Source organism: Podarcis vaucheri (assembly GCF_965113315.1).
Source record: "Podarcis vaucheri genome assembly, chromosome: 6".
Lineage (NCBI taxonomy): Eukaryota > Metazoa > Chordata > Lepidosauria > Squamata > Lacertidae > Podarcis > Podarcis vaucheri.
In genome coordinates this window covers 30,681,186-30,707,266 of record NC_138764.1, presented here as the reverse complement: position 1 = coordinate 30,707,266, position 26,081 = coordinate 30,681,186, and the positions used below count along the sequence as shown (strand labels likewise).

The following is a 26,081-nucleotide window of genomic DNA, read 5'->3' as shown; positions in this document are numbered from 1 at the left end:
ATGACTGATTAAAGACGTATTAGTGAATAATACAAGGTTCAGAAATTAATATTACAGCAATAGGGGGGGGGGGAGAAAAAGGTCTTCCCTACTGAAGTATGCAACGTGTGCTTTTACACCTCATTTATAATAATTGTAACCATTTCATTCACTCCTGATTTTTTATACTTTATTACAAAGCTTATTGTGTTGAACCTATATTATTATGTTGTATGGTAATTGTTCTCTTTATGTATATTGTCTGCTTTGGTTGTTCAATCATTATATGTATGTGATGGAGAAAAATCCATCCTTTTCAAAGTATTTAACTGGTATCCAACTCAGCTATAGATGCCATACTTCTGAGAGGATTGAACAAAGTCATTTAATGCACTGCACTCATTACGTATAAAAATGCAGCCATTAAGTTCATCTGCCAGACTGAGAGAATAACACTTTCTGCCAAACATGGCTATGTTTTAGAGCAGGGCGTCCTAAACTGGTCTGCGAACCGAGCTTCATTCAGGTGGTCTGTGGTGTGTATATGGATTGGTGGTTGAAGACGGGCGACGGCCCATCCATCACATTAAATGTTCTTAATTTTTAATTGCATTTGAATTGCTTCTTTTATTTCTTATATTGTATTTTGTTGTCTTGCAATTTGAATTCTATGGATTATTTGAATTCTTAGCATAAAATACAATATAATTTGAGTTCTATACAATAAATTCAGTAAGAAGTAAAAGAAGAAATAACAGCACAATTAAAAAGCAGGGAGTGCATCTAGCACCAGTGCATCACATTTGCTACAGCAGGCAGGGGAAAAAATTAAGTAGTCTGGCAAGACCCTCAAGTTGTCTTGCAGTTGGGTGGAATCGGGGAACCACTGTTTTATAATACTGTTTATAGTTGTGTCATAGGCAGCAATTTTAGCAGAAGGGTACTTAATACATTCACTTCTTACCACCATGTAATGTAAAATGTTAATGTGGGTCTGCAGGGGCAATGTCAGGGACCATATGGTAAAGATATAATGTGTTCGTAACTTTAGCTGCAAGGATAACACACTTGTTACTTAATCCTTCCCACCTGGGGAATGTATCACTCAGACTTTCCACACGCAGAAACTTTCACACCTCCAGAATTTCAGTTCCTTTCGAACATTTTCTTTTGAGTGACTTTTTTCTTTTTAAATGACCTTTATCTAACTGCTCAAACAACCCAAACTGCTTGTGAAATCAAAAGGATCAGAGGGGTAGGTTTATTTGCAACAAGAACAGACGGGCAGTAGTACTGAGATGCTACTAAGAAGAGCTCAATATTGTATGCCCAGAAGTCATGACCTACATGGTGTTTTTGAAATATGTATACCCTAACCTGCATGATGTAAAATAAATGAGACAGGCATTTTTAAACCACAAAATTCTGCATTTCACAGAAACTTGAAACTGTGAGGGTTTTGTCTGAGGAATTTAAAAACTATGCAAAAGTCTGTTAGACAAACCGTTAAAGAAAAAGTTTTATTTGAATGCTTAATTGCTATTATACAGTCAGGCAGCATATTTCTTTGGAAAGTAAACTGTACTTTATAAAGGTCAGAGCAGATTTAAATGTTGTAAACAGAGTTTTAATCTTTTTCTTATGACTCCTCAACTTTGCAAGTATCTGATGGCCTACCATGACATTTGTGGTGTTAATGCAGTCACAATAGCATCATCCTGTGCAATTAATTCATACCTACAATTTGAGAAAGGTCAGATTAAGTGGAGACCATCTGCATCTTCATAAATTCTTAACTACAGGTTTTATTTCATCACAAAAGGAAACATAGCTGTCATTTTCAGAGGGGGGAAATCAAGTCCCTTATTTTTGCAAGGTAGAGTTAATCATTTAGATCTGAGCAAATGGCTCACAGGTGCTAACATATTCCTGAATGAACTTAAACGTGTTAAAAAAACACCTGACTAGAGGCCCAAAACAAGAACACTGCATTTTTTTTGTTCCAATACAAGCAAGCAAAGTATGAACCATGTGTCTCCTTTTAAAGGAACAGAAAAGGCACAGAAAATTCTGAGTAAAATGATGAATTAAAAACAAAACAAAATGCAATTTAAGAAACTTATTTTCATTTGAAAGAATGTCTTTCCTGGTAATATTCATGCCATGAAACAGCTTCTCCTCACAAAATGCAAAGGAGGCAAATCCGAAAGTTTGGCTTAATGCATTTTTTATGAACTCTGCCAAATGGGTACTCAGTAAATACATATTCTGTATAGAGCAAGCATTCCTGGAAATTTTGATGTTACATTTCTGTGTTTAAATGGCCCATACTGATGAATTCAGATGCATGTATTTTCAGTTTCAAAGTGTCTGTGCATTTGGCCCAATATATTTCATACTGGAACCTATATAGGTTGTTGTCCTCAAAGACATCCACGCCTACCATACAGATGATGGGGGAAGCCACATAACCTTGAGGGCAGTTTGGTTTTGTACCCTGGCAATCCTGGAGGGGACTTTTCAGGCTGCACAAAATCTCCCCAACACAGCAAGAGCAATGTGCAATTAAAGCAGGCTTCTGCACACACGTATCATGCTTTGTTCCAGCCTTACTGACTTAGTCAAAAAGCCCACAGGCATGGAAACATTTAAGGAACTCCAAGGCTTTGAATGCTTTGCGCATTGCTAAGGTATCACCAAATCACTGAAGTGTTTACCCCAAGAAAAGAAAATCAGAGAAGCAATAAAGTAAAAAATAGTTTATTAAAACCAAAGACACACCAATGAAGTAGTTGACGTGTAACTGAATTCATCTATATACAATGAAAATAAATGTACACACACTAGAACAATGGATAATTGGACAGCAAGTGCATCTTGTAGACATGCCAATATTCCTTGAACAACATCAATTAAGATGCAACATTCAGCATGTCAAGAGGTAGAATTATTGCATCTACATATCTATATAGATACTCCTTGCTGTTTTATACCTACCCTGTATGCTTTTTCAAACACAATTCCAAGATTATTTAATTTAGCAAATCAATTGTGAATAATGTTGAGTATATAGATCCTTCAACAAAAACATTATTTGATATCCTAATAATCAGTGTGTGTGTGTGTGTGTGTGTGTGTGTTGTGGTTTTATATCTTGATTTTATTCTGTGAACCACCCTGAGACCCCCATGTATAAGGCAGCATATAAATTCTAATAATAATAATAATAATCTGTCAATGGTTTTCTCCCTAGCAGCATCCCTCCCCAAATTCCTCTTTGCAAATGTTGTTGTTATTATATCTTTATTTTTGTGTGCGAATAATTCCTTCTTTATTCAAAGGCTCTTGAAGAATATTCTTGCTATGTACAACAGCCTTGCAAACAATTATACAAGAGTGAATCACCCAACTCTGTCTTCACTCACCTTGCTTGTCCTTGTGCTCTGTCCTTTTAAAGCCAAAAGGAGTGGAGGTGAGAAGGACAAACTGAGTGTGCAATCCTTATAACTTTTATTGTGTTTTCCTAGATACAACCAGCAGCGCTGGTATAGACTTGTTATCAACTCAACTGCACCTAAAATTGGCCAAATGACTTGTCTGCAGCCATCTGAACAGGGAAATGGTACACTCAGGTTTTAACTTGGAGGCAGTTGTTACATTTCCAACACAAGCTGAAAGACTTATTTATGTGTAAGTTTGGATTTAGTGGTAAATGCTGTCATCTCTGGAAAGCAATATTTTTGCCTACATTCATCAAACTAAATGAAATGTTTTAAAGGCGGTTCCATTAACAATACATTTTTGCACTGCATAACTAACTTTGGCATTGATGTTTTAAGACACCTTTCTTCTTAAAAGGGCAAATACAGAACCACACTCCGACGTAAGTGCATTTTTTTTTTCAGAAGAGCAACTTAATTAGCCAAGCACCACCTTAATTTCAGCTTAATATAAAAGGCAGGATATGAATGCTGTTGATTCAGATGACTTCTGATTGCTTTTAAACTGAGTCAGTTACACATATGGTTGTGCATGAATCATGGTTACCTTGAGAATGTATACACTCAGTGTAATATAAAATCTACGGACATTTTAGTATGTAAGTCACTCAAAAAGGATTTTGTGGATTTTAAAAGACTAAATGTCATTTTATTTTTTACAGCAGAAGGTATAATTTCAAAACAGTTTATACACTCATCTTTCAGGTTTTAGGTTATCGCTGTTAAAAGGTTGTAATTGCTCGTCCACTAAGATTACAGCTACTCCCATTTCATAGCACTGATATACTACATTCACTAGTTGAGTGCCTTCCGTATTCCTTATTGAGCATGTTTCCATAGAGTTTCCACTGTATTATTTAATGAGAGGCTTGTTTAAATAAATGTAATTTCTCCTCCAATGGAAAGTAGAATGCTGTTGACTTAAGTCACCATAAACTTTTATTAAAGTCCAAAGTTAGGGCAGCACCACTTTGCCCAAATAGTGTAACTGTTCATACCGTGCAAATTTAGTTATGAAGTCCAGCGCCACCAAGCCACTTTCATCCTGTCCCATACTGCAGTTAGGGAATCAAAAGCCGGACGTACATCCAAAATGGTGAACTGATAGTTCTTATCTACTTCTCCTCCATCATAATAATCAATTACATATCGAACTTCCTTTCCACAGCGATCAACAATCCAATCGTGTCTATCAAAAGGTAGTTCATAGCTAGAAAGAAATAAAAGTCTTAATGCTGTTGAATTTTAAAAAGTAGTCCAACTGTATATCAAACATTACATATGCCACATGTAGCAAACATTAAAGTTAAGGGACCTAACAAAGACCTGCCCCGTTCAAGTCCCATTCTGTTAAACACAAAGATTCCAAATTTTAAGACTTTTTGTTTTTAAAATAGAAAGCAATCTGCTCTATACAGCTTACCCCATCCAAGACCTTATTCTGGCTCTTGGCGAGTACTCCTTCGCTTTACCACCAAACCGAATAAGTGCTGGTCCACATGGACACTCCCTAAAGGCAATTTCAGAAACACATAATCAGCAATTGAGGCTAAACAATTGCAGTCAAAAGGACTAAGAAGTATTTGTTCGTGACTTAAATGTGTCCACCATACAACTATAGATACATTTCTTAACTTCAATTTCACAACAGCAAAATGAAATTATAAAATGATATTTATTCTGTGGAGATCACACCTTCCTGTGTCAAAGACAGCAGATCCCGCCCCCTTTTTATTTCATACATACACACACCTCTCCCTTTAATTGTAAACAGCTTCAGAGAAGCAATTTTTGTCAGGGCTGTGGCAGGCTTTGTGTGGCTACTATTTATGTAACAAAAAAATTGTCACGTTAATTGAACTCACAAAACTACCTCATCTAGTGTGACCTTTAGATGCTAATTGCAGAACCCCAAAGCATCTTTCAACAGTCTCTGTGAGTTATTTGACCTCTATGGTTCAGAAAGTTAAAGAGGAACAAATTAGTTCTGAAAGTAAAAAAAAAAAAGCCTAATCCTGTTAGTGAAAGACCTGCACCAACATCTCATTTCCATATGTATTTCCTTTCAACACGAAAATGCACAAAACCTAGAATTGCTATGAGAAAACAAAAACTCACCTGTATATCTTTTATTACAAGATACCGTATCAAACTGTGAATATAAATTGTTGCTGTACTTGCCTTGCATGAAGTGCTTCCCATTTTAAAATTTCCTTCCACGCCTGTTCATTATTCTGATTATGAATCTTGATTATATTATTCATATCTTCAGGTTTTATGTCATCATCTTTCCATCTCCATCTACAGAAATCAATATTGAAAAATGAGGTATCAGAGGGGAACTGTGGAGTTCCAAGTCTTTATTTTATTGTGCGAGGGGGAACTACTTGACTGAAATCAAGTTCCCCATCTCTGCCCTTCCTCCACTGAACAAAGAAATAACTAAGTAGAGATGTTATTTGCCAAGCTGGCACAAAACTCAAATATGCCAACAGCGCTAAGTTTCAGTAATATACTACTTGCCTGGTTTTTGCTGTGATGGTAAATCTTTGTCGGCTTCTTCATTTTTCAGCTAAACTGGGTGTTTGCATAACAGATTGTGGGCCTTTTCTTCAAAGCACAGTCAAAAAGCATAAGTTTAATGGGTTGGTTCCATCAACTCCTTCTGTTTGCAGACTCTAACCCAGAGAAACCTCCTGCTCTGCTAAATGGACATAATCCCCACAGGCAGAAGGTGTGATTTCCCCTACAGCCCCAACTCACACTGCTCCCAAGGGTACCCAAAACCCGCCAGAGCAGATTTTCAGGGGGCTGAAAGATGCATGCTATACCACCTACACATTTTAGTCCTTTACCATAGTTGTCTAACTTCTAAAAAGCTTGAAGACATTTTTGCTCAATCATACAACTGCCCGTAGTTTAGAAAGTCTGCATTATAGTCTTGTCTAGAATCAAATGCTCATACACCATGGTTAAAAAAAGGCAAGTTGAGAGCTTAAGCATAGCTTCCAGGCAGACTGATTGACAGCATAATTCTATGTATATTTACTCAGACTTATGTCCCTGTGTTCAACAGGGTTACTCACAAATAAGTGTACACAGGACTTTGTAAACTTAACTAGGCCCTGTTCACACCTGTATGTTAATATTTAATGAAAGCACATCAAGTGGTTACTCAAATAAATAAATGAGCCAGCACAGGCACAGCCTCAAATATATTTCAGGGGGTGGGGGATGGGGAATAAAATGAAGAGAGCAATGGGAGAGGCAATGGATGAACACCTGGATGTTTATAAATCCACCTTAAATCCCAGGTGTGCTGAGACAGGTTACAGTTAATCTGAGAGGATGAGAAGCACGAGCAGGGTGATTTCAATGCACTTTTTGTTGTACCTGCACCAGCAGGCTAGTCAGCAAACTGATGCTGTACTTAATTTATAATTCACTTACCCTTTTCTAAGCATTGCATTCCAAAACATCTGCTCTGAGGGATAAACCCATTTTTGTTCAGAAGATGCTCTAGGAATAGTAGACTCTTCTCTCACTGTAGACAATGGAAATGGTTGATCGGGGGCTGGTAGCTGATTAGGTGCTGGCATCTAAATAAGGAGCAGGAAATAAGAACAGTGAATATTCTGTGGTAAAGAACCGTATCTTCAGTGATAACTTCCCCCCAGGTATGCTTCTCACCTACTCTACTTAAGATATCCTTTAACAAGAGCAAGTTTCATTTAGTCAAACATTTCAAAGAAGATTGTTCTGTCCAGAGTACTCTGAATGACCCAACACATTGGTTACTTGCTGTTCAACTCAGGAGTTACTTAACATTTGGAAGCAAGAATTCTGCACTGTTAAAAAACAGACTTTATGGGAAAGATTCAGTAAACTAGCCCTGACAACAGAAGCCCTGTGCAAGGACTTCCACTTCCACAACAGGCTTCCTTCCTCTTCCGAACCTGCTGTCCTAAAAGGAGAGAAGGGGAAGGGGCAGGTTGTTCTGTCTGGAACAGTTGCGCAGACAGAGCAAATGGAAGAGAGGATTGTTGAATTCCACCCTATACATTTATTTATAAATAAATTATTTTATTCATGCTTTATACGTCTCAGGTTGGCTTTTCACATTACCTTCTTTTTTGAGCCTTAGGATGCAGAGATTCAAAGGCTCTGAAACCAGGAGGGTGGATGCCCTTTACTAATTTTAAAAAATTATTTTAAACATTTCTATACCACCCTGCATTCAATTTGTATGATGTTTCAAGCTAAAAAGGAACTAAGTTAATGCACATAAGTAAACTGAGCAGATGATTAGCATTTTAAAAACAACTCATCAAATCTCTAAGGATATTGACAGACATGTCCCTGGTAGGAAAGGAAAGGGTGTCCAAAGGGGAATGATAACAGAAGAGATGGTATTAGTTTTAATAAGTATTACTGGAAGAAGAACAAAGGAAGGCAGAATCTGAAAGGCTGAAGCTTTCACTTTCTACAGGTGTTAGTCAAGATTACTATATTTACAGTCAGAATGGCCTTAAATGAATACAGAGACAATACTATGCCTGTCACAAATGTTCTAACTTGCTTGCAAAAATGATAAATTGAACAGAAGTAACGCTATCAGCCTGACAATTTCATAAACAGCAGATATACAGAAAATTATATTTTGATGGCTACTGTCTATTGTTGAGAGCAGCCAAATGCAATACTGCAATATTAAAAAGCAATATTCAGGATGACTGCCTTTTCAGTCTGAAGACAGGGTGATACTCTGCACTACAGGGTAAACAACTCAAAATAATCTCAGTTCAGTTACATTAACAGATGTCTGCAACATGAAATACCAAGTTTTTAGGCATTACTCTTAAAAGTTGCAGCAGAAACATATCAGAATTATTGTTGGCCTCGTAATAATGTTAAAATATCACTTTTATATTTGATAGCTGCACACTAGGGGGGGGGGGGGACTTTGAGGCTACCATATTGCTAGGATCAATCTTCTCATGCATTTGAGATTTCACAGGGCACTCCACATATTCGTATGCTCTTTCTTGATGTGCAGGAACAGGATAGCTCTGGTTCTCACCAAGACTGCCAGCTGACTGCATATTCATTGGACAACCTGAAACAAAACAAACCATAATTTTGTGCAGCAGAATATGAATTTAATGGCAAATGATCTAGTTCACTGTGCCCTTAATTTGAACTTTATTCATGCTTCTATTTATACTGTTTGATGTAGTAACACTGGAAATGTATTTTGTAAGTCAATATTTATATTGCAGCACAATATACCCTGAGGCTTGGGGACAGGTGAATAAAGCAAGCATGTCTCTCTGCACAGCTTTGCCTGGCTATGCCAGGCTTCACTGGCAGGAAGGCTGTTCTGCCAGAGGTCCCAACCTACTGAAAGCATGAATAGGTGGAAGTTGCCACTGGCAGCAGCCAATGTAAAGTCCTGTAACAGGGTGTTCCAGAGCTAGGGAACCCATGGAAGACAATCTTACTCGGCAATGAGTGATCGCCAGAGAAGAAGAAGAAGGATCAAAATAGATCCTAAGCCAGTTCAACAAGCTGTAAGATCCAGCCCTCGTTTCTGCACATCCCCTGCCACTGATATACCAAAACAACCTCCTTTTCCTATCAAGCACAAGTGGTAGGGTTGTGTTGGCTGTTTCAATTCAAAATCCTTTATTAGGCATAGCACACCACACATTAACAAACAAACATCATATACAGACTGTATAAAATACAGGCTCAGCGAGCACAATTTAGGTCCCAGACCTATTCGGCTGTTTCACTATTCTGTTAAGCCCTGCGGAAGCCCAGCCAGAGTTAGGACTGGGACCTCGGTTCACATTTTGATTTATGAAAATAAATGTCCTGTATTTCTCTTCTGTAGCTGCAATTGAAAAGTCATTCATGAAGATTGTTTTTTCTCATTAGATTACTAGCTAGGGTTCCATTTAGAATTCATATAACTTCTGTTTTACAACAGCTGCACTAGTTGCCAGTCAACATGTTTAATGTCCTAATGATTGGGCCCAAAATATCTGAAGGATCATTTCCATCACTATTCTTGGGTGTTAGGAGTGGGCTCTCTTGGTAATTGCCTCACCCTCAGAATTGTGAGGAATGGCAAGAGAGAGCTTTCTCCCCTAAATTGTGGAACTCTCTCCCCACAAAGTGTGTCTAGCATCTTCATTATGCAGCTTTCAAGGCATGCTGAAGAGGCATCTCTTTACTTTGGATATTAGGACCTTTGTTTTATGGGACCTGCCTCTTTTGTTGAATTTATATCATTCTTTTCATCTGAAAGAGTGTTACATGTTTTATAATTGCATATTGGAATGCTGTAAACTTAAGATGAAGAGGTGGGAAGGCAACCTTATAAATAAATAAGTTATCATAATGAGAAGATAGAATAAGAATTCAAATGTTGGATAAGAAGAGTGTCTAGCCTGAATTCAGAAACTTCTTAATGAGAAAAATAAATCCCAATGGAAAAAAACTCTCTTGCTTTAACATCCACACATTTAGGGCTTAAAAAACCAGCCATATTAGCTCTGGGTCCACAAATACTGGCTGGCCTTGGAAGCCAAGCCAAACGGTTGTGATTGCTGGGACCCCATTTCCCTTTGTCGCAAACCTCATACGAGGGAAGAGATACCCCACTGCTTCCCTTTCCAGCTCCAAGCTTGTTGGTTTGGTCCTACACCTCTAGCATGGTCCAGAGACCTTGACTCCAAAGACACTACCCTTGTCCACCCCACCTTTTCTTACTCAAGCTGAAAAGACTGGCAGAGCCTTGCTGATTTGGTCTGGTATAGCTGAGGCATTTCAGCCACCTCAGAGGCTAAACAATCACCACCCTTCCCTCTACTAACCTTTGTGTAGGAGAAGGGGAGAACTACATAGAAACTTTGCAACCTTCACCCACCTCTGTAGCAGCAAGGCTGCTGGGAGTTCTCATATTTACCAGGCCAACAAAAATGTGGAAACCTATTCTTATTGTTAAATAAGCCTCTTTGAAGCGATTTTAGAATCATTTTTCACATGCTTAGCTTGTTTAGTTGAGTAAGCAATTACCTTCCATGTTCTTCTGGTGCATTGGACATTGTGAAGGCACAGCCTGAGGCTGTTCTGATACATTTGCTTGGAGTGCAATTGATGGGGAAGATGCAGATGAACCCATGACAACCTTGTACTTAAAACCAGATTTGACAGGGCATCTGAAATGCAAAGTCAAGCATATTAATACAGAAAAATGAAGAAATAAAACCAGAAAGGTGACTTGCTAAGAATAATAATTTCAGAGATTGGAAGTGAGTAGTTATGGTCAGGTATGAAGCATGGCCATGAGGGTTATTAAGTACTAGAGGGAAGACTCGGGACAGTGGCCCCAAGTGAGAGAAGGCTCAGAATAGGACAGACAGAGACCCTGACTGACTTCCAGGCAGCAGCTCCGAACAAGGGAAGGTGCACTGGGCAGCAGCCTTGGCAGCACACATGAGTCTCTCTCTCTCCTCCTCACCACATGCTCCCTATTAAAGTGGGGTGCTCCCCATTTTATGTGATTTCAGTTATGCACATGGGGGGCTGGAACATAACCCCGGTGTAAGTCGGGGGATGCTTGTAAATATAAACCAGGAACTATCAACCGCACTTCCACCTACTTTCCACATGTATCTTTGAAATTTACAGGGAGGGAAATGTCTGGGGTACTTCAAGTCTTACTAATATTCCTACTCGGAGGCGGGCTTCGCCAAAGGATTCAATGGCAAGACACTCTCAGAGCATTTCATGCAGTGACTGCATAGACTGGATTTTCCACATCAGAAAGGAATTTGGTAACATGCATGCCTGTCCATGTCCAAGTGCTTTCAGGTAGTCACAGCCACCATTCACCTGGATGGTGAGAATTTTCTGTGCGTCAAACGTACAGAAACAGAGGAAGCTACCTGAAGTACATGAACAACTACAGTGGTGCCCGCAAGACGAATGCCTCGCAAGACGGAAAACTCACTAGACGAAAGAGTTTTCCGTTTTGGAGGTGCTTCGCAAAACGAATTTCCTATGGGCTTGCTTCGCAAGACGAGAATGTCTTGCGAGTTCCTGCTGGTTTTTTTCCTCCCCCCCCCTTTTCTAAGCCGCTAAGCCGCTTATCAGCTGATCCGATCAGCAGATAAGCCGCTAAAAGCCGCTAATAGCGCTAATCCGCTAATGGGCTTGCTTCGCAAGACGAAAAAACCGCTAGACGAAGACAATCACAGAACGGACTCATTTCGTCTTGCGAGGCACCACTGTATAGTTATTGAAGCAGTGGAGACTGGTTGATTAAGGCAAAAGGGGCACTGTTCCACCAGCTTCAGCCTGCCCCCACCTGCCTGCCTTCTTACAGCCAGTCTTATGGGTGACAGTGACTGTCAGCTTCCTGCGCCTTAGTCTGTGTTGCCCTTGAACTTATCAAGGAGGATGGGAACAAAACTAGAACTGGTTGGTTCCGCTTGTCATTGGCTCTAGCTCCACTTACCATTGTTCTCCCTGCCTTTCAAGCTTCCATCTCCTGTGGGCGCTATCCACCCCACAGACTTGAAAAGGCCTCAAAAAGGAGGGGAGAAACAGGACAACTCTTAGGGGATTTCTTTTTCTCATTCTAAACAGAGAACGGGAGCTGAAAAAATAACAAGGTTCTTTATCCAGTCCAGCACACGGCAGTTTAAAAGGTCAAAACCAGAATACAACTACTGGATACCTGGGATACCCGAGTCAGTAGAGCATGAGACTCTGAATCTCAGGGCCATGGGTTCGAGCCCCACGTTGGGCAAAAGATCCCTGAACTGCAGGGGGTTGGACTAGATGGCCCTCGTGGTCCCTTCCGACTCTACAATTGTGTGATTCTGTGACTTTTTTCTATCCTGCTGCTTCCAAGATGAGGCAGCCTGACAGCATTTGGAGATGCCATGTGAAGGCAGGCAAAGGATCAATGATTTAGCTAATTTTAGTACAGTGGTACCTCGGGTTAAGTACTTAATTCGTTCTGTTCTTAACCTGAAACTGTTCTTAACGTGAAGCACCACTTTAGCTAATGGGGCCTCCCGCTGCCGCTGCGCCACCGCTGCACGATTTCTGTTCTCATCCTGAAGCAAAGTTCTTAACCCAAGGTACTATTTCTGGGTTAGCGGAGTCTGTAACCTGAAGCGTATGTAACCCGAGGTACCACTGTATTTTAGTAGGAAAGGGGATGGGAGGGGGGAAAGCGCAGAATGAGAACCTGGATTTCCGGCTTTTAGGAGGATCTGCCCAGGGTCACCTTGCAGGGATCCTTGACGGTTATAAAACCAATGCAATGCATTAGGGGGAGCTGCATGCGCAGGGAGGTGGGGCAGCACACACATCACCAGCCACATACCAGCCTTCACACAACAACACGGGCAGATCAGGGCGGCGCGAGCAGGCCGAGGCCATGAGCTGGGGAGCTGGACTTGTCGAGGGCGGGTGTCTCCTTGGTCACCAAAACCAGCTCATACGTTCAGTGGGGAAAGCCTGAAGGGCGCTTCTCCCTCAAAGGGAAGGCCTCGCCGCCCACAACACGCAGCGGAGCCCGGTTGCCTGTCACGCAAGGCGCGTGACACGCCACTACACACCAACCCGAATTTCACCGGTGGCGGGGGGAGGACAACTGCCGCTTACCTGTTTCCTCGACCTCCTCGGGGGCCCCAGTCACGAGATGCGGCCCACTTCTCGCGAGAGCCGACGCTGCGAGATCAGGGCGGAGCTCAAAGGGCCAACGGGACCGAACTAAGAAGCGGGTGGGGAGAATGGCTTGTGCGCGCGCGCGGGAGGTGAGTTGGGGTGGGGAAAGGGGCGGGGCCTTGGAACGCAGCGCTCCGCCAATTCAAAAAGGCGAGGGTGGGGGGAGTGCGAGAGACGTTAGGTTCCTCGTTTCCACGGTAACCGCAGAGGTCGCGAGCTCCGGGCGTGAGGAGAACAGTTTCTCTTCCCGCCTTCAGGCTTCGTTTTGAAAGGGGGGAAAGTGTAAATAATAGCACAGAGCATGCTAAGAGTGCCTTTCCGTCTCCATGGAGTAACTATAAACCTCACAGCTTAGCCAATGGCGCTTAGCTTCCCATGTCAAAGAGGGTTCAAGGCGAGTAAGCTCGATTATTGTCCCTTTTCACGTGAGGAAATTAAGGCTTGGTGGTGACCAATGGGGCAAAGGGTGCTTTATCGTGTCAGTCATTTAATCCATCGGGTCCTCTTCATTTACTAGTAGAAGCTGACTGTGGATAGATAACCATGCCGTCCCCTATTTATACTGGATCACAAGCACACACATCTTGGATTTATTGGATCCCCACATGCGACCCCCCCCCCCGCCCTTTCTTCAGATTTCCCAAGACGTGGCTGAAATCTAAACAGCAGCGCATCCCTGGTGGAACAAATTGCGCTTTAGCTCTGCTGAATCCTAAGAAATGCAAAACCGAAATGAGTGGCTATTTTATTTGTTCCAGTGTGACACCTGTTGGTGCTGAAGCGGCCAGGCGTTCCGGGCCCGTTCGACCACAGCGTTCCGGTCCCGTGATGGCTAAGGACAGAACAGAGAGTAGGTGAGGTCACCCTTCTCCCTCCAAAACCTCCTTCCTTCCTTTTGCTCTCTTTCTGTTGCCACTCCCTTTCTCCCTCCCTGCCCAGCGGAAGGCAGGAAGAACAGATCCCCCTTGCAACAACAGGTCGTTTGCAGGTGCCCACAGGTTGCCCACCTATGAGGTTTTTCCACCAGTAATGGAAAGGCTGTGAAATTCTAAAGCAGGCTTCCTCAACCTCCACCCTCCAGATGTTTTGAGACTACAATTCCCATCATCCCTGACCACTGGTCCTGCTAGCTAGGGATCATGGGAGTTGTAGGCCAAAAACATCTGGAGGGCAGAGGTTGAGGAAGCCTGTCCTAAAGTATGCAAAACCTTGCACCAAATTAACTTTTTTTTTAAAGGAAAGCAAAACTGAACGGACAAAAATACATATTGCTGTCAAATATTATTTCACTAGCGGTTCAGCACCGGTGCTGTGGACAGATCAATTAAAACTATGATCCGTTCTGGAAGAACCACCATTCTGGCAGGTAAAGAAAAAAACACCACCTCAGGCCTTTAATCGGAACTTAGCTTTACAAGTGGCACTGAATGAATTGGTGAACACATAGGGTACCCAACACATTATTTTTCCAACTATTAAAAAATGTAACTATCTGACAACCCTGAAAAATTCAGCTACTTAATTCAGAATGTTACTAGCATTTTATTTATTATTGTGTGTGTGTCCTTTATTCATTGTAAAATAGTGCTCTGTTAGTTTGCAGCAGCAGCAACAAGTTTAATACTATGGCAGGTAATAAAACTGTCATTAGCTTGTGTAGACTGCAGTGAATTTCATTAAGCACACAGAATTAGTCTGTATATGTATAATCAATAATATTGTTTACAAAAGCACTTACAATGTTGCTTTCTACAGTAAAGCAATATTTAATTGTATCACATCTCTTATTGCTTTGGCACGTTAAGTTCTCGGATTCACAAAACAATTAAGCTTTATAGTCCAGTAGCTTTAAACATCTGCAGAAATCGTTTATCCATTTCTCCTAATGTTTCTACAATTGGAGACTATGAAAAAGAATTATCTGTTTATTCAATGCTACTATACAGATCTAAATTCTAGAATAGCAAGTGAGAACAGAAAAAGAATGAACTAAGTGGCTCATAGAAAAACAAATGCCAGTAGTTACACAGTCATATTATTGTATTGCTTTATTATGTCCACATGGAACTATAGTGCTGCTATTAAGACTGTTCAAATGAGTAGACAAAATGACAAGATTGCCTACCGCTACTAACTTTGCAAGTAGAAGCAGCTGCAGAGGGAATAATGGCTCTGCCTACTGAATTACATCCTCAGTTCATGCAAGGTATGTTAATGATACTCAACAGGCTTGACTAGCATCCCACATGAACAATGTATGTGGCTCAAACATTCCCAGGAACTGATTGCAAGAGGCACAGGGGTTGTGTGTCACACAACAATTCATCAACAAACAAGTAAATGTGGAAGAAGGTTCTGCAAACATTTGAAATCTACAGATGTAGAATAATGGAGTGGCACAACAACCAGAAATGATATAAAAATTATGAACACTGCACACTGAGGGAACAACCACTTAGGTCAGGCCTGCACAAGGTGTCCTGGCTTCTGAAGTCAACAGATACAACTTTCTTAGTTGTAAAATTAGTTCCTAAAGGACACCTGGATGACTCTGCTTTGTTTTTTGCAAGCACTTTTAATGAATGAAGTTTTAACCTGGATTTCTGCTTATAACTTCAATGCCCTTACTAAAGTTCTCTGCTTTCAGTGTTGCTGTTTTGTTGTAAATTATTTTAGTTCCGTGAATGGATTTTAATTTATTGTTGCTGTTATATTCTTTATTGTTAGATGCAATGGAAACCATCCTGAAAAGAAGGATAAAAATGCTTCACATTCAATTATATATATATATATATATATATATATGCCCGTCTTAATAGATGGGAGAAAACAACTGTTGAGTATTCAGTGTATTCTGACTTTCAACTCAAAATGGCACACACACAAAATCAAATTGGCAGACTTATTAAGACAAAAAAGTACCATACATGTGCAATTCTGAGGTTGTGCACACTATGGGCATAACATCACATTAAAAAACAAACAAACCCCAAAACAACTTGTTTGATATTAAAGATCTTCTTTCCAGAGCCTTTGGACACACATCCCAGACCTCTCATTTTTCACAAAATCAGCAAGAAGAAAGAATATCTGATGACACACTTAATCACTACTATAAGAAAAAGGTCTCACACGGTATAGTGAGGTTTCACAGGAAAGGAATGGGAATGGAAATCATTTTCACTTTTCAGAAATCTTCTCATTACCACTATACAGCAAACCCGACCACTTTAGTGCTATAGCACAACAGAAAAACATTTCAGGAGAAATATACAGAAAATGACCCATTTCACCCTTTCCTCACCCCTCACCCCCACCCCCATGTTCCAAGCAGCACTACAAGATTCCTGTTCCAGATTTGTTGGAGGGGCATTGATACACAGCAACTCTTGTTGTGCGTCCACAATGATCATGTTTATGTAACCAAATGTATTACCGTATATTTGGTTGTAAGAGCATATCACAATACAGAAGATAACTTTTCACACTTCACTATAAAAAATCTACTTAGCTGATCGCTATTACTTTTTTATAGTGTCTTATTTCTGCCACACGAGGCAGCCATCTCATTCTACCTCACAGTGTGTTAGGCTTGTATATACAATAATTTTAAAAATTGTTTGCAGAAGAAAATTCTGGCTACTCCTTTCCCACAGGAAATAAGCCTTTTTATAAAGTAGCTATATTCAGAAGCTGGCAATGAGTGCCAAGTCATTCCTGTTTGTCATAACAGGAGTAGGCTGTTTTAGTTAACATAGTACACACAATTTGAATGAAGAAATTCCAAGAAATACTGCATTCTCTTCCTTTATTCTTATTTACCAGTGCCTTGAATACACATGCAACTTATTGCTTAGACATTATTGCATATACCTCAAACATGAGCAGCCTACACAAATTTACACAAACAGCAAGGCTTTCAAATACCACTGAAGAGCAAACTCATACGCCTATCACAAGCAACATTTAAAAATATTCAAGCAAATGTTAAAGTTCACAAATTGTTTGACCACCCTATAAAGTCAATAGTGCTATCTCACTCTTTTGTGCCATTATCGTTATGGGGCTATCAAATCAAGAATATTGCAGGCTTTCAATGTAGTGCAATAGGATTCATAGGCCATCATCTTTATTCCATCCCTGTAAGGGACTTTTTAGTGCTGCCTTTATCAAACATTGTGCTATGATTTAATAAGGCCCCATATCATAGATTCTATTGCACCCCTTTTCCAGCATGGATTTACAACTCAGCAATGCATCTCATTATACTTATTTCAGTAGTGTAATTGGGAAAAAACATCTGTGAAAACTAATACAGAAATTTGGTTCTTGTATTTTTAAAAAGCATTTAAATGAACTTAAAAATAATGTGACCTATTTATTTGAACCAGATTTCTGAACTTTCCTTCAGAATTTGGGCACCAGTAGCAACTGCTTTTTAAAAAATATATTCTGCAGTACACACTACATTAACTATACATCTGCTTCAGTTTGTAGTAAATATTTACAGATTGTATCAGATTGTGTCCCTCTGCTGCAAGAAGGCTCTTTGATCCAGACGATGCTTCCAGGATCAGAAAAGGGGTGGGGCAATTTTCCCATTTCCTCTTGGAGTTCCCTGCTGCAGTCCCTAAAGCTGAGCCGCAGGAGAATGTCGTAATTTGCAAAAATCACCTCTCCTCCACCACTTTTTGTTCTCAAAGAAACTTTGCTGGATCAAAGACTGTTCCAAGACACAATTTGATACAACTCTTATGATTTCATAACTGACAGACACAATCCCACAAACATGTTCTTGTCAGGAAGAGCGTCAAACTAGGTGAGATGCTGGAGTTCTATGGCTAGAACTTCAAAAACCTGTTTCTTTAAAAAAATCGGCCGGGGGGGGGCTGATCCAAAATAGACAGTGGTGCTGGTGCTGGTGTTATAACCTGCCCTCATGGTATTTCCCTGCTGGAAATCACTGGCTCTGAACATATTTGCTGCAACTTAACAATAAAGAACTTTCAGAAACATCACCCCATGTGTTTTTTTTCCATATGCTGGGGCAAACAGTTGTGGGGCGTGTGTGAGATCATATTCAGCAGAAATTTGGACAGGCAAAACAGGTTAACTCCCCTGCCTTGCTCAATCCAGATCAGTGTTTCTGCTTCTGCCTTTTTAAAAAAAAGAAAATGTCAGGAATTAAAGTCATGGAGCTTTCATATTATGCCTAATTTGACCCACAGTTTGATTACTCAGAGATATGTCTAATAAAAGGGGGGAACCACAATATTAGACAATCAAAAGCATAGGTATACATTACATATATTCTCACTTTCTGTATTTTGGAATTCACTAGCATAAGGGTCTACTTCATAATGCCAGTGTTACCCCAGGCATGATTTGTAGGCTATTACTGGATTAGTAGTATGAATATAAAATGATCTCTGTTTTCCCATCAGGCTCATTTGCCTTGCAGGGTTAAAGAAGATGGTGCTGCTAGCATACATGATTTTAATTATAGTACAAAATAACAAAACTCACCTTCAACCAGGTATGAGAGAATATACTTATTACTCCATCTTGGGGTTTAAAATTGTTCAAGCAGGGCATATTTTAAGTAAGTATTTCAAAGGATTTTCAAAGCAGTTAGCAGCACAACCCTATACATGCCTGCTCAAAGGCAAGTCCCATTGATTTCAATGGAACTTATCCGAAAGTGAGTGAGTATAGGATTGCAGCCTAATTCACCAAGATCCAAACAATTTACTTTAGGATTTGCACACATGTATGAAGTTTCATTTTTCTTTTTTCAAAATGGCAAGCAAAATGTTCACAAATAACTTTTTAAAAACTCATCTGAGTTTTAAAAGCAGAATTTGGCATGGGGTCCCCAGTCCCAGAAACAAATGCAAAGCCCCTACCCCACACATGTTCTTCGGATGTTTAATCAACTGGCCTTGATTAACAGTTTCTGCTGTGTAGCAAAAAAATCTTCCCCTGCTTCTGTAACATTACCTTTCATTATTTCTGCATACTGAACTACTATTTTCATTACACGGTGCATTAACTCTCACAGTTTTATTTCTCCAAATATTTTGGGGGACAGTATCAGAATGCATTAATGGTAAAGCTCAAAGGAATCTGTAGTAGATAAAAAGGGCTTGAATCCAAAGCTTATTTAATAGGAGGACCCTCACATAAGAGGGTGCTGTGATCTTGGCTTCCTACTAGTAATTCTTCTCTCAGAGCAGCTATAGGGTGTATAGATGCCCTTTTCTACTCATATATCTCCCAAGATAAATGGAGATGATAACCTTAAAGAAATTGGGTTTAACTTCTAAGCCATATTTTAAACAAGAAAATAATGACTTAAAAAAACCAACAACCTTTAAGTTACAACACATTAGGCCACATCAATGTTTGAGTAAGTTACTTGCTAGACTTTAAAATGTGATTTATAAATGCAAGCATATTTTAAAAGAGGCAATAGGGTATTTTTTTACCTTTACCCACAGCAGGGAAAGTCAGCTTTCTAAGTTTGGAAAGCCGTACCCCCACTCTCACCATCCATCAAGCAACACATACGGAGTTGCTGGAATATTCCTGGCTGTTATCTCAGAGGATAAAGGAATGTCCTAAGTACATAGATGCAAGCCACCAGGCTTAGAGTAGATGGAAAAGTAATAAAGGAGGCACTTGCTTCACTGAACCTGGCTTCACCATCCTCTTCTGCCCTCATGCCATCTTTCTCTTTTGCAGACATCAAATATATGTGCAGTCAGGAAAACCAACTTTCTCCATAAGAATTATCATAATGTTGGAGAAAAATAAATAATGTTGAAGGACAAATACAACTCAGTAATCATTATTTGGCCCTGATCTATGGTATTACTCCCCCACTCCCCCCCCCACTCCTTTTCTGAGAGTGTAAAAGTTTCCCAGCTCTACATGACAGTGTTGTAAAACACAATCGAGTTGAATCCAGGTTAAGTGAGTTAAACTTCAGTCTCAATTAAATCAGTAGCAACCGATTTATTCTGGATCCAACCCATTTGATCCAAGATACATATTTTAGCATTAGGAAAGGAAGATGGCATTATAGAGTGATCTATATACAATAATGGATAATGACAGAAGCTGCTCAATGCCTCAGTTTTCCAACTCCTTCATGCTATAGCATATACTGTATAAGGAAACTTAAATCCAAACAAAGAAATAAGACTACACAATGATTGCATATCTGGATCAAAAAGCAGCTTAAAAGATTTATGTATAACTGTAATAAATAAGTAGTGAAATTAAGAGGACTCTCCAATTATGCATCTTGTACTTTCTGATAAGATACCACAATACCACATCTGCCCAGAAAAATTAAGTTATTTTAAATTCCAAAATATGTAAAGCACAACACAGCCAAAATATATTAAAGTGCAATTCTATGTATGTCTACTTAGAAGCAAGGGCCACTTAGTTCAGTGGAACCTACTGTATATGTAAATACAGGATTGCAACTTTAATGGAAAAGAAACTATGTATAAGCACAATTGTGATTCACTATTACAGAGTAATTGCAAACAATACTGATAAAATATTTTGAAGGGTACTTTTCCAGCCCAAAGCAAGTGTTCTTTGAAGTGATTTGCAACATATATAAATAGTGGTCTTCTGCAAGCACAATCTGCTACATGACACTGTTTGGGCAACTACTGAAGTTCCTTCCCCTACCCCCAGAAAAATCTGAAGAAGTGTGCATGCACACGAAAGCTCATACCAATAACAAACTTAGTTGGTCTCTAAGGTGCTACTGGAAGGATTTTTTTTTAGTTTTGTTTCGACTACGGCAGACCAACACGGCTACCTACCTGTATCTATAACCCAGAAAAATCAACAGCAAATTAGGGCTGGCCTACTCATTGGGCAAGAATAGATATATTTAAAAATCCTGAGTCTGGTTAAGGGACAGTGGTCAGCCAGCTGCCAAGTTCAAGGACATGGATCTTTGCAGTTCAGTAGGATCCTGCTACTTCCCTATAAGCAACTGTGCTTCAATTTGTAACTGGGTTATTTTCGCAATCCCAGAGAATTGTGGGATAAGGACATGAAGACGAGCACCTTCACTATTTCCAGGTGATTGTAGCACTGTGGAGATACCACTCTGCTATGGCTGCTGGGTGGGGGATGGAAAGCATACCAACCTGGGTTAAGAAGTTGCTGGGTCCTGCTTAATAGCTACATTTGAAATGAGTAAGAACAGTATGTGTAGTTCCTTGAAAAGCTTAGTGGGTAACACTTCACTGAACCAGCAATCTGAGGATAGGTTTGTCTACAAGCAAGAAGAGCTTTCAAAGCTACTTCCATTATTCTGCATAAGTGGATGATTTCTTCTAACACATAATATTGGATTGGTATTTCATTAGTTTTTAATTTAGAAAGTTAAAATGTGTTCAATTTTGTTTCAGGGATAACCCAAAGTAGCTAAGTAATGGTTAACAAATGTGTTAAAAGAAGGCAGTTTACAATCAAAAGAGGCAAATCAAATTAGAAGGATTAAACAGCACCCAATATTGTTACTGCTTGCACCTAACAGCTGTCTTTTCATAAAAGATGAGTCTAAACTATAAAAATATGTCTGTTAGCAACTTTCTGTTTCTACCAGGAAAAATTGAATATATTTATGATTTGAATTTCTAGGCTTCTTATCCAGACACTCAAAAAAGCCTCCAGGAAAGAGAATGACACATGCACAGATATCACTTGATCTCTCATAATTTGGAGCCTAGGCTGAATGTGTAAAGTGCCACCATGGACAAACATTACATTTGAGGTGACAGGAAATTTCTATCCCTCTTATTCACGGTGTCTACAGTGATCTTTCACAAATGCAAGTCAACACTTAAGTTACAGTTATCAAGGGATGAACATGAGTATCTGAACAGGGCCTCTGTGTTTATATTAAATATACAAAATATTATAACACTAATATGAAGAACAGATCCAAACTGTCTTGATTGTCATGACACTTAAAATGCAATTTAAAAGACCTTTGAGAGCAGTCATAATCTTATGAATCCAACAACATTTAGCAAGCTATAAGGAGTTAGAAGCACTCTAAGAAAAGGGGGATTTGCATGTTGTAATAACTCACTTTTAAAAACCTATACTAACTAGTAACCACAGGCTATTATTTGTTATGTAAGACAAATAACCTTTTGCACCAGGCTTTGTTAACAAATAAATATTGGAAGAACTAACACTTTAGGGACCATGAAAGGGACAAACAAAGGGACAGGAAAACAGCTTGTTCTCTACAATACTCCTGCATATTTGCATCACAAACATGAAAATGAACACAACCTTATTAGCAAATTATGACACATGGTATTCATAACAATCAGACAAAGACCTGTCAACTGACTAGTTGATCAACACAAGAATATAATACACCATAAAAGTGGAGGCCACTATAGCAGAGAACATTTGTAAAATTAATGCAAACAAATAGATTACCATTATCTGTTCTTGTGTTTCCTTTTTACATAGTATTCATCAGCAACATGCTCTTGCAATTATGTTGAGAGCTAAGCCACTTGAAGAAAGAAGTTTCTATCCTTAGAGAGAAACTATCAACCTATCAGTTTTGTAGAACTGCTCCGAAGTTGAAAATAATAAAATGCATTTACTGTATATATATTTTTAAATAGGGTTTTCCAACTTAGTAAAGCAATGTTTTTTTAACTTGCTTTAAAGAAAAAAGAGAGTGATAAGAATGTCAGTGAAAATGAATGCATTAGCTACAATTTAAACTTAACAAGCACAGTAGTTCTTGTGACAGATTCACATGTTCTAGACTCGTTAGTTTTTTCCTGCTTCAGTGCTGTAGTTCACACCCCACAAAAATCCTTTTGTTATATGACACTACACTAAAAACATAGATAGGTTCCAACAGCCATGATAGAGAAGGAACACTGGCGCAAGAATTTGCTAACGTTCATACTGTTTACCATGCAAGCATGTACTAGAATTCACATATATTTAAAAAAAACAAAAACCTGGGGGGTGGGGGCCTGCAGATTTCCTTTATGTACAGAAAGAATCAATACAAGTAATTGATTTAAAAGAAAAAGAACCCCTAAACTCTATGGTATGTGTTTATGTAAAACTGTTCTATAAATTAGAAAAGATCATGTGCATGCATACAAGGCAGCAGAAAACGTAGTAAAAGATTATAGATTCAAAGCAAAATTCTCGCAAAAATGTAAAAAAGTTGTCAAAAGATGAAACCTCAGTTATGAACACCATACATTAAGAAAGCAGAGAAACATGCCAGGAAAGTTGCCATATTAGCAGAATGTAAACCAAAGATCCTGACATTCACAGGCATTAAAAACACATTAGTCTAAGAAACCTGAGTGAGAATTCATAGGAACGTACTGCTAGAAAAGTTTGTTCCTTTACAGGTTCGTTTGTCTATTAAGTGCTTAGAACACACTACCAAAGTTGTATATGCAGCATGTTACTGTTTCCCATTCCATGTAATACAAGTCTTCAAATGAAGTGGCCCTGGGTGCCCAGGCAGTGCGCCAAGAGGAAGGCTACATTGAACAGAGGTAATACCTTTTTTCCCTTAACAGGAGTTTTTTATGGCAAAAGTGTGCATTGTTCTTTCAAAGAACCCAAAGTTCCCGTTATAGATGGTTGTTGCATTAAAAATCTTCTAGTTATATTTGCCATTCTTATTAGCTTTGGCGTCTCCATGTCCAATAAGACAAATAACTTTGTAACATCCCTTTGTGATTTTGACCATCCACTTTAAGTTCATGATGTCCAAGATAATGCTGGAGATAAACCAGGCGCTTTGAGCTGCAAGTCCTAATCTGTCGAAAGCTTCTGTTCCTACCTCAGCAGCAACCTTGGCATAATAAATTGGGATGACTATGATCCTCCCCAGGAAAAATGTGATTGTCATTAGTAGTCCATTGATGATGTTGGATTTTGATGCCTTGGAATACCCCAGTACTTCATAGAACCATCTGCAAGAGAAAAAATATTAACAGAAATTAAATCAAATTTTGTGAGTGCAACCTCTGAATACAGACTCAGATTTGGATATAAAGATTCCATCAGCTTTACAAGCATTCAGAATTCCTGACTTTCATCATAGTTTCATTTCCCATCACTTTCATGCAGCTAGAAAGCTGTAAAGATATCTGTAAAGATATTCAGAATTTCTAATGTTATGAATTTTTTTATATATACCAAATTGTAAACAGATACAATGTTAGTGTCCTTTGATATTTTTTCCTACAGTGCTGCGTTTTGTGAAATACTCTGTTCCAGATCTAAGTGGTTCCTTCATCATTGTAACACAATGTCCTTTATCTTCCTGACAGATCCAAACGAATGGAACCTTGGTACTGAAATGAAATCCATGAAAGCTCTAGAAACAGAGTACAAAGAGTTCAGCACTACTCCATTTTGGCTTGCAAGAAAGGGCATGTGCTGGAAAAGTGAAAGTCACATCTTGCCAAATCCTAGACAATATCAAAGCTTTGCCTCTCCCTCTCCACATGTGAGCAGTGTGAGAAAACATATTTAGGGCAGATGCTTATGTTACAGCAGTTAGCATTGTTACTATACTCCACTGGCTGATTTCCACATCACTCTGTTAAAGTAGGTTTATATTTCTCTGCCAATACCTCTCCCCAATCTAGTTTTCTTACAATAGCATACTTTTCCCTACACTATCCCATGCTCCCAAATAGTTTTTGCATTTTTCCTTAACAAGAGCTACATAACATGGGAGTACGAGAGATGCTACTCCACAGTGTACATAGAATCATAGAATTGTAGAGTTTGAAGGGACCACGAGGGTCATCAACTCCAACCCCCTGCAATGCAGGAATCTTTGGCTCAACATGGGGCTTGAACCCACAACCCTGAAATGAAGAGTCTCATGCTCTATTGACTGAGCTATCTATCCCACAGAGTTACATATTGGCCCAAACATAAGCAGGATGGTACCAGGGTTTCTAGAAGGCTCTTGATCTTTGCCACAAGTTTATTTAAACAAAGCCTGACTTACAGATGGTCAGGGTTCGCAAAGTGCAAGTGGGAAAAACCTATGATTCTATTTTTTATGCACATAAGCATGTCATTTGTTCAAACCACAAAGGCTCCTGCAAAATGATCCACAAGCTAGAACTACCAAATAGGAAAGGAAGGAAGGAAGGAAGCTTGGATTTGGTTTGGCTGAGAAATATTCTCCAACACATTAATCAAATATGTTGCTTCCAATTTCAGAACAGTATCTGGTTAATACTGTACACACTAGCTTGACATATCAGGCTTTTTAAACTTTTTGTTGACAATTTTAGAAGGATACTTGGGTTGTTTGCAAAGGTCACTGAGTTCAAAAGTTAAAAATATGACAGAGTAGCATTACTTGACTACTTCATTTTTGTTAATGATACAAACATGTATATCTGAGCTAGTGTCAACAATTTACATTATTTACCATCTGGTTCTTCTCAAATTTAATAAATCTATATATGAATGCTGATGGAATAGCAAATGCTTCACTCTCTCTCGTCACCTTCTGCAAACATTTATTAAATGAAGTAGCAAGTTAGTTTTATTTTTAGAACACTGCTTCAAAAGAGGAATATGTCCTTTTTCACTGATAAGGCTTCAGTCTCAAAAGTCTCAGTATGGCTCTCTCAGGCAGATAGGCATTTTGTATTCAGTACATTAGCAAGATCACAGCTGAACTTTCCTTTCAAGATCTTTTCGTACAAAAGGCTGTGCATTCGTTGACTGTTCTTGTACTTAAGTGGAAGTCCTGGAGGTTCTTTTATATTGATAAATATA

The 26,081-nt window shown here is 39.2% G+C and overlaps 3 protein-coding genes across 27 annotated transcripts in view; 1 reads left to right on the top strand and 2 right to left on the bottom strand.

Moving 5' to 3' along the window:
• Positions 1-4,400: 4,400 nt before the first annotated feature.
• HCCS (holocytochrome c synthase) lies at positions 4,401-13,270 on the bottom strand. The gene is made up of 7 exons (XM_082227998.1): positions 13,167-13,270; positions 10,563-10,705; positions 8,453-8,595; positions 6,930-7,078; positions 5,657-5,780; positions 4,903-4,985; positions 4,401-4,689 (listed from the first exon to the last, which is right to left on the bottom strand). The coding sequence occupies exons 2-7, from the start codon at positions 10,666-10,668 to the stop codon at positions 4,491-4,493; spliced, it is 804 nt and encodes a 267-aa protein (XP_082084124.1). The 5' UTR covers positions 10,669-10,705; positions 13,167-13,270; the 3' UTR covers positions 4,401-4,490.
• A 174-nt stretch (positions 13,271-13,444) lies between these two features.
• LOC309535167 (uncharacterized protein) overlaps positions 13,445-26,081 on the top strand; it is a 34,890-nt gene continuing 22,253 nt past the window's right edge. For 2 of the 22 annotated variants that reach the window (XR_014221051.1, XR_014221052.1), the window contains exons 1-3: positions 13,445-14,083; positions 15,303-23,821; positions 24,605-24,783. Coding sequence is in view for 1 of the 22 variants with exons in the window: in XM_082228010.1 (XP_082084136.1) it covers positions 14,058-14,083; positions 23,757-23,821; positions 24,605-24,783 (270 nt within the window). In the remaining 21 variants the exon portion in view is untranslated. Of the gene's footprint in view, positions 14,084-14,522; positions 14,596-15,302; positions 23,822-24,604; positions 24,784-26,081 lie in introns of all 22 variants that reach the window. The other 20 variants (XR_014221046.1, XR_014221034.1, XR_014221035.1 and 17 more) reach the window with 20 other exon arrangements.
• The window catches only part of LOC309535163 (TLC domain-containing protein 4-B-like), a 39,309-nt gene continuing 37,053 nt past the window's right edge, over positions 23,826-26,081 (bottom strand). For all 4 annotated transcript variants that reach the window (XM_082228005.1, XM_082228003.1, XM_082228006.1 and 1 more), the window contains exon 7: positions 23,826-24,244. In XM_082228005.1, coding sequence (XP_082084131.1) covers positions 23,929-24,244 — 316 coding nt within the window. In that variant the 3' untranslated portion in view covers positions 23,826-23,928. The remainder of the gene's footprint in view (positions 24,245-26,081) is intronic.

Coding starts and splice junctions, on each gene's coding strand:
- HCCS (XM_082227998.1), bottom strand. CDS start 10,668: ATGGGTTCATCTGCATCTTCCCCATCAATTGCACTCCAAGCAAATGTA. Junction 7,079..8,452: donor AGATTGATCCTAGCAATATG/GTAGCCTCAAAG, acceptor CTCCTTATTTAG/ATGCCAGCACCTAATCAGCT. Junction 4,690..4,902: donor AGAATAAGGTCTTGGATGGG/GTAAGCTGTATA, acceptor ATTTCTTTCTAG/CTATGAACTACCTTTTGATA.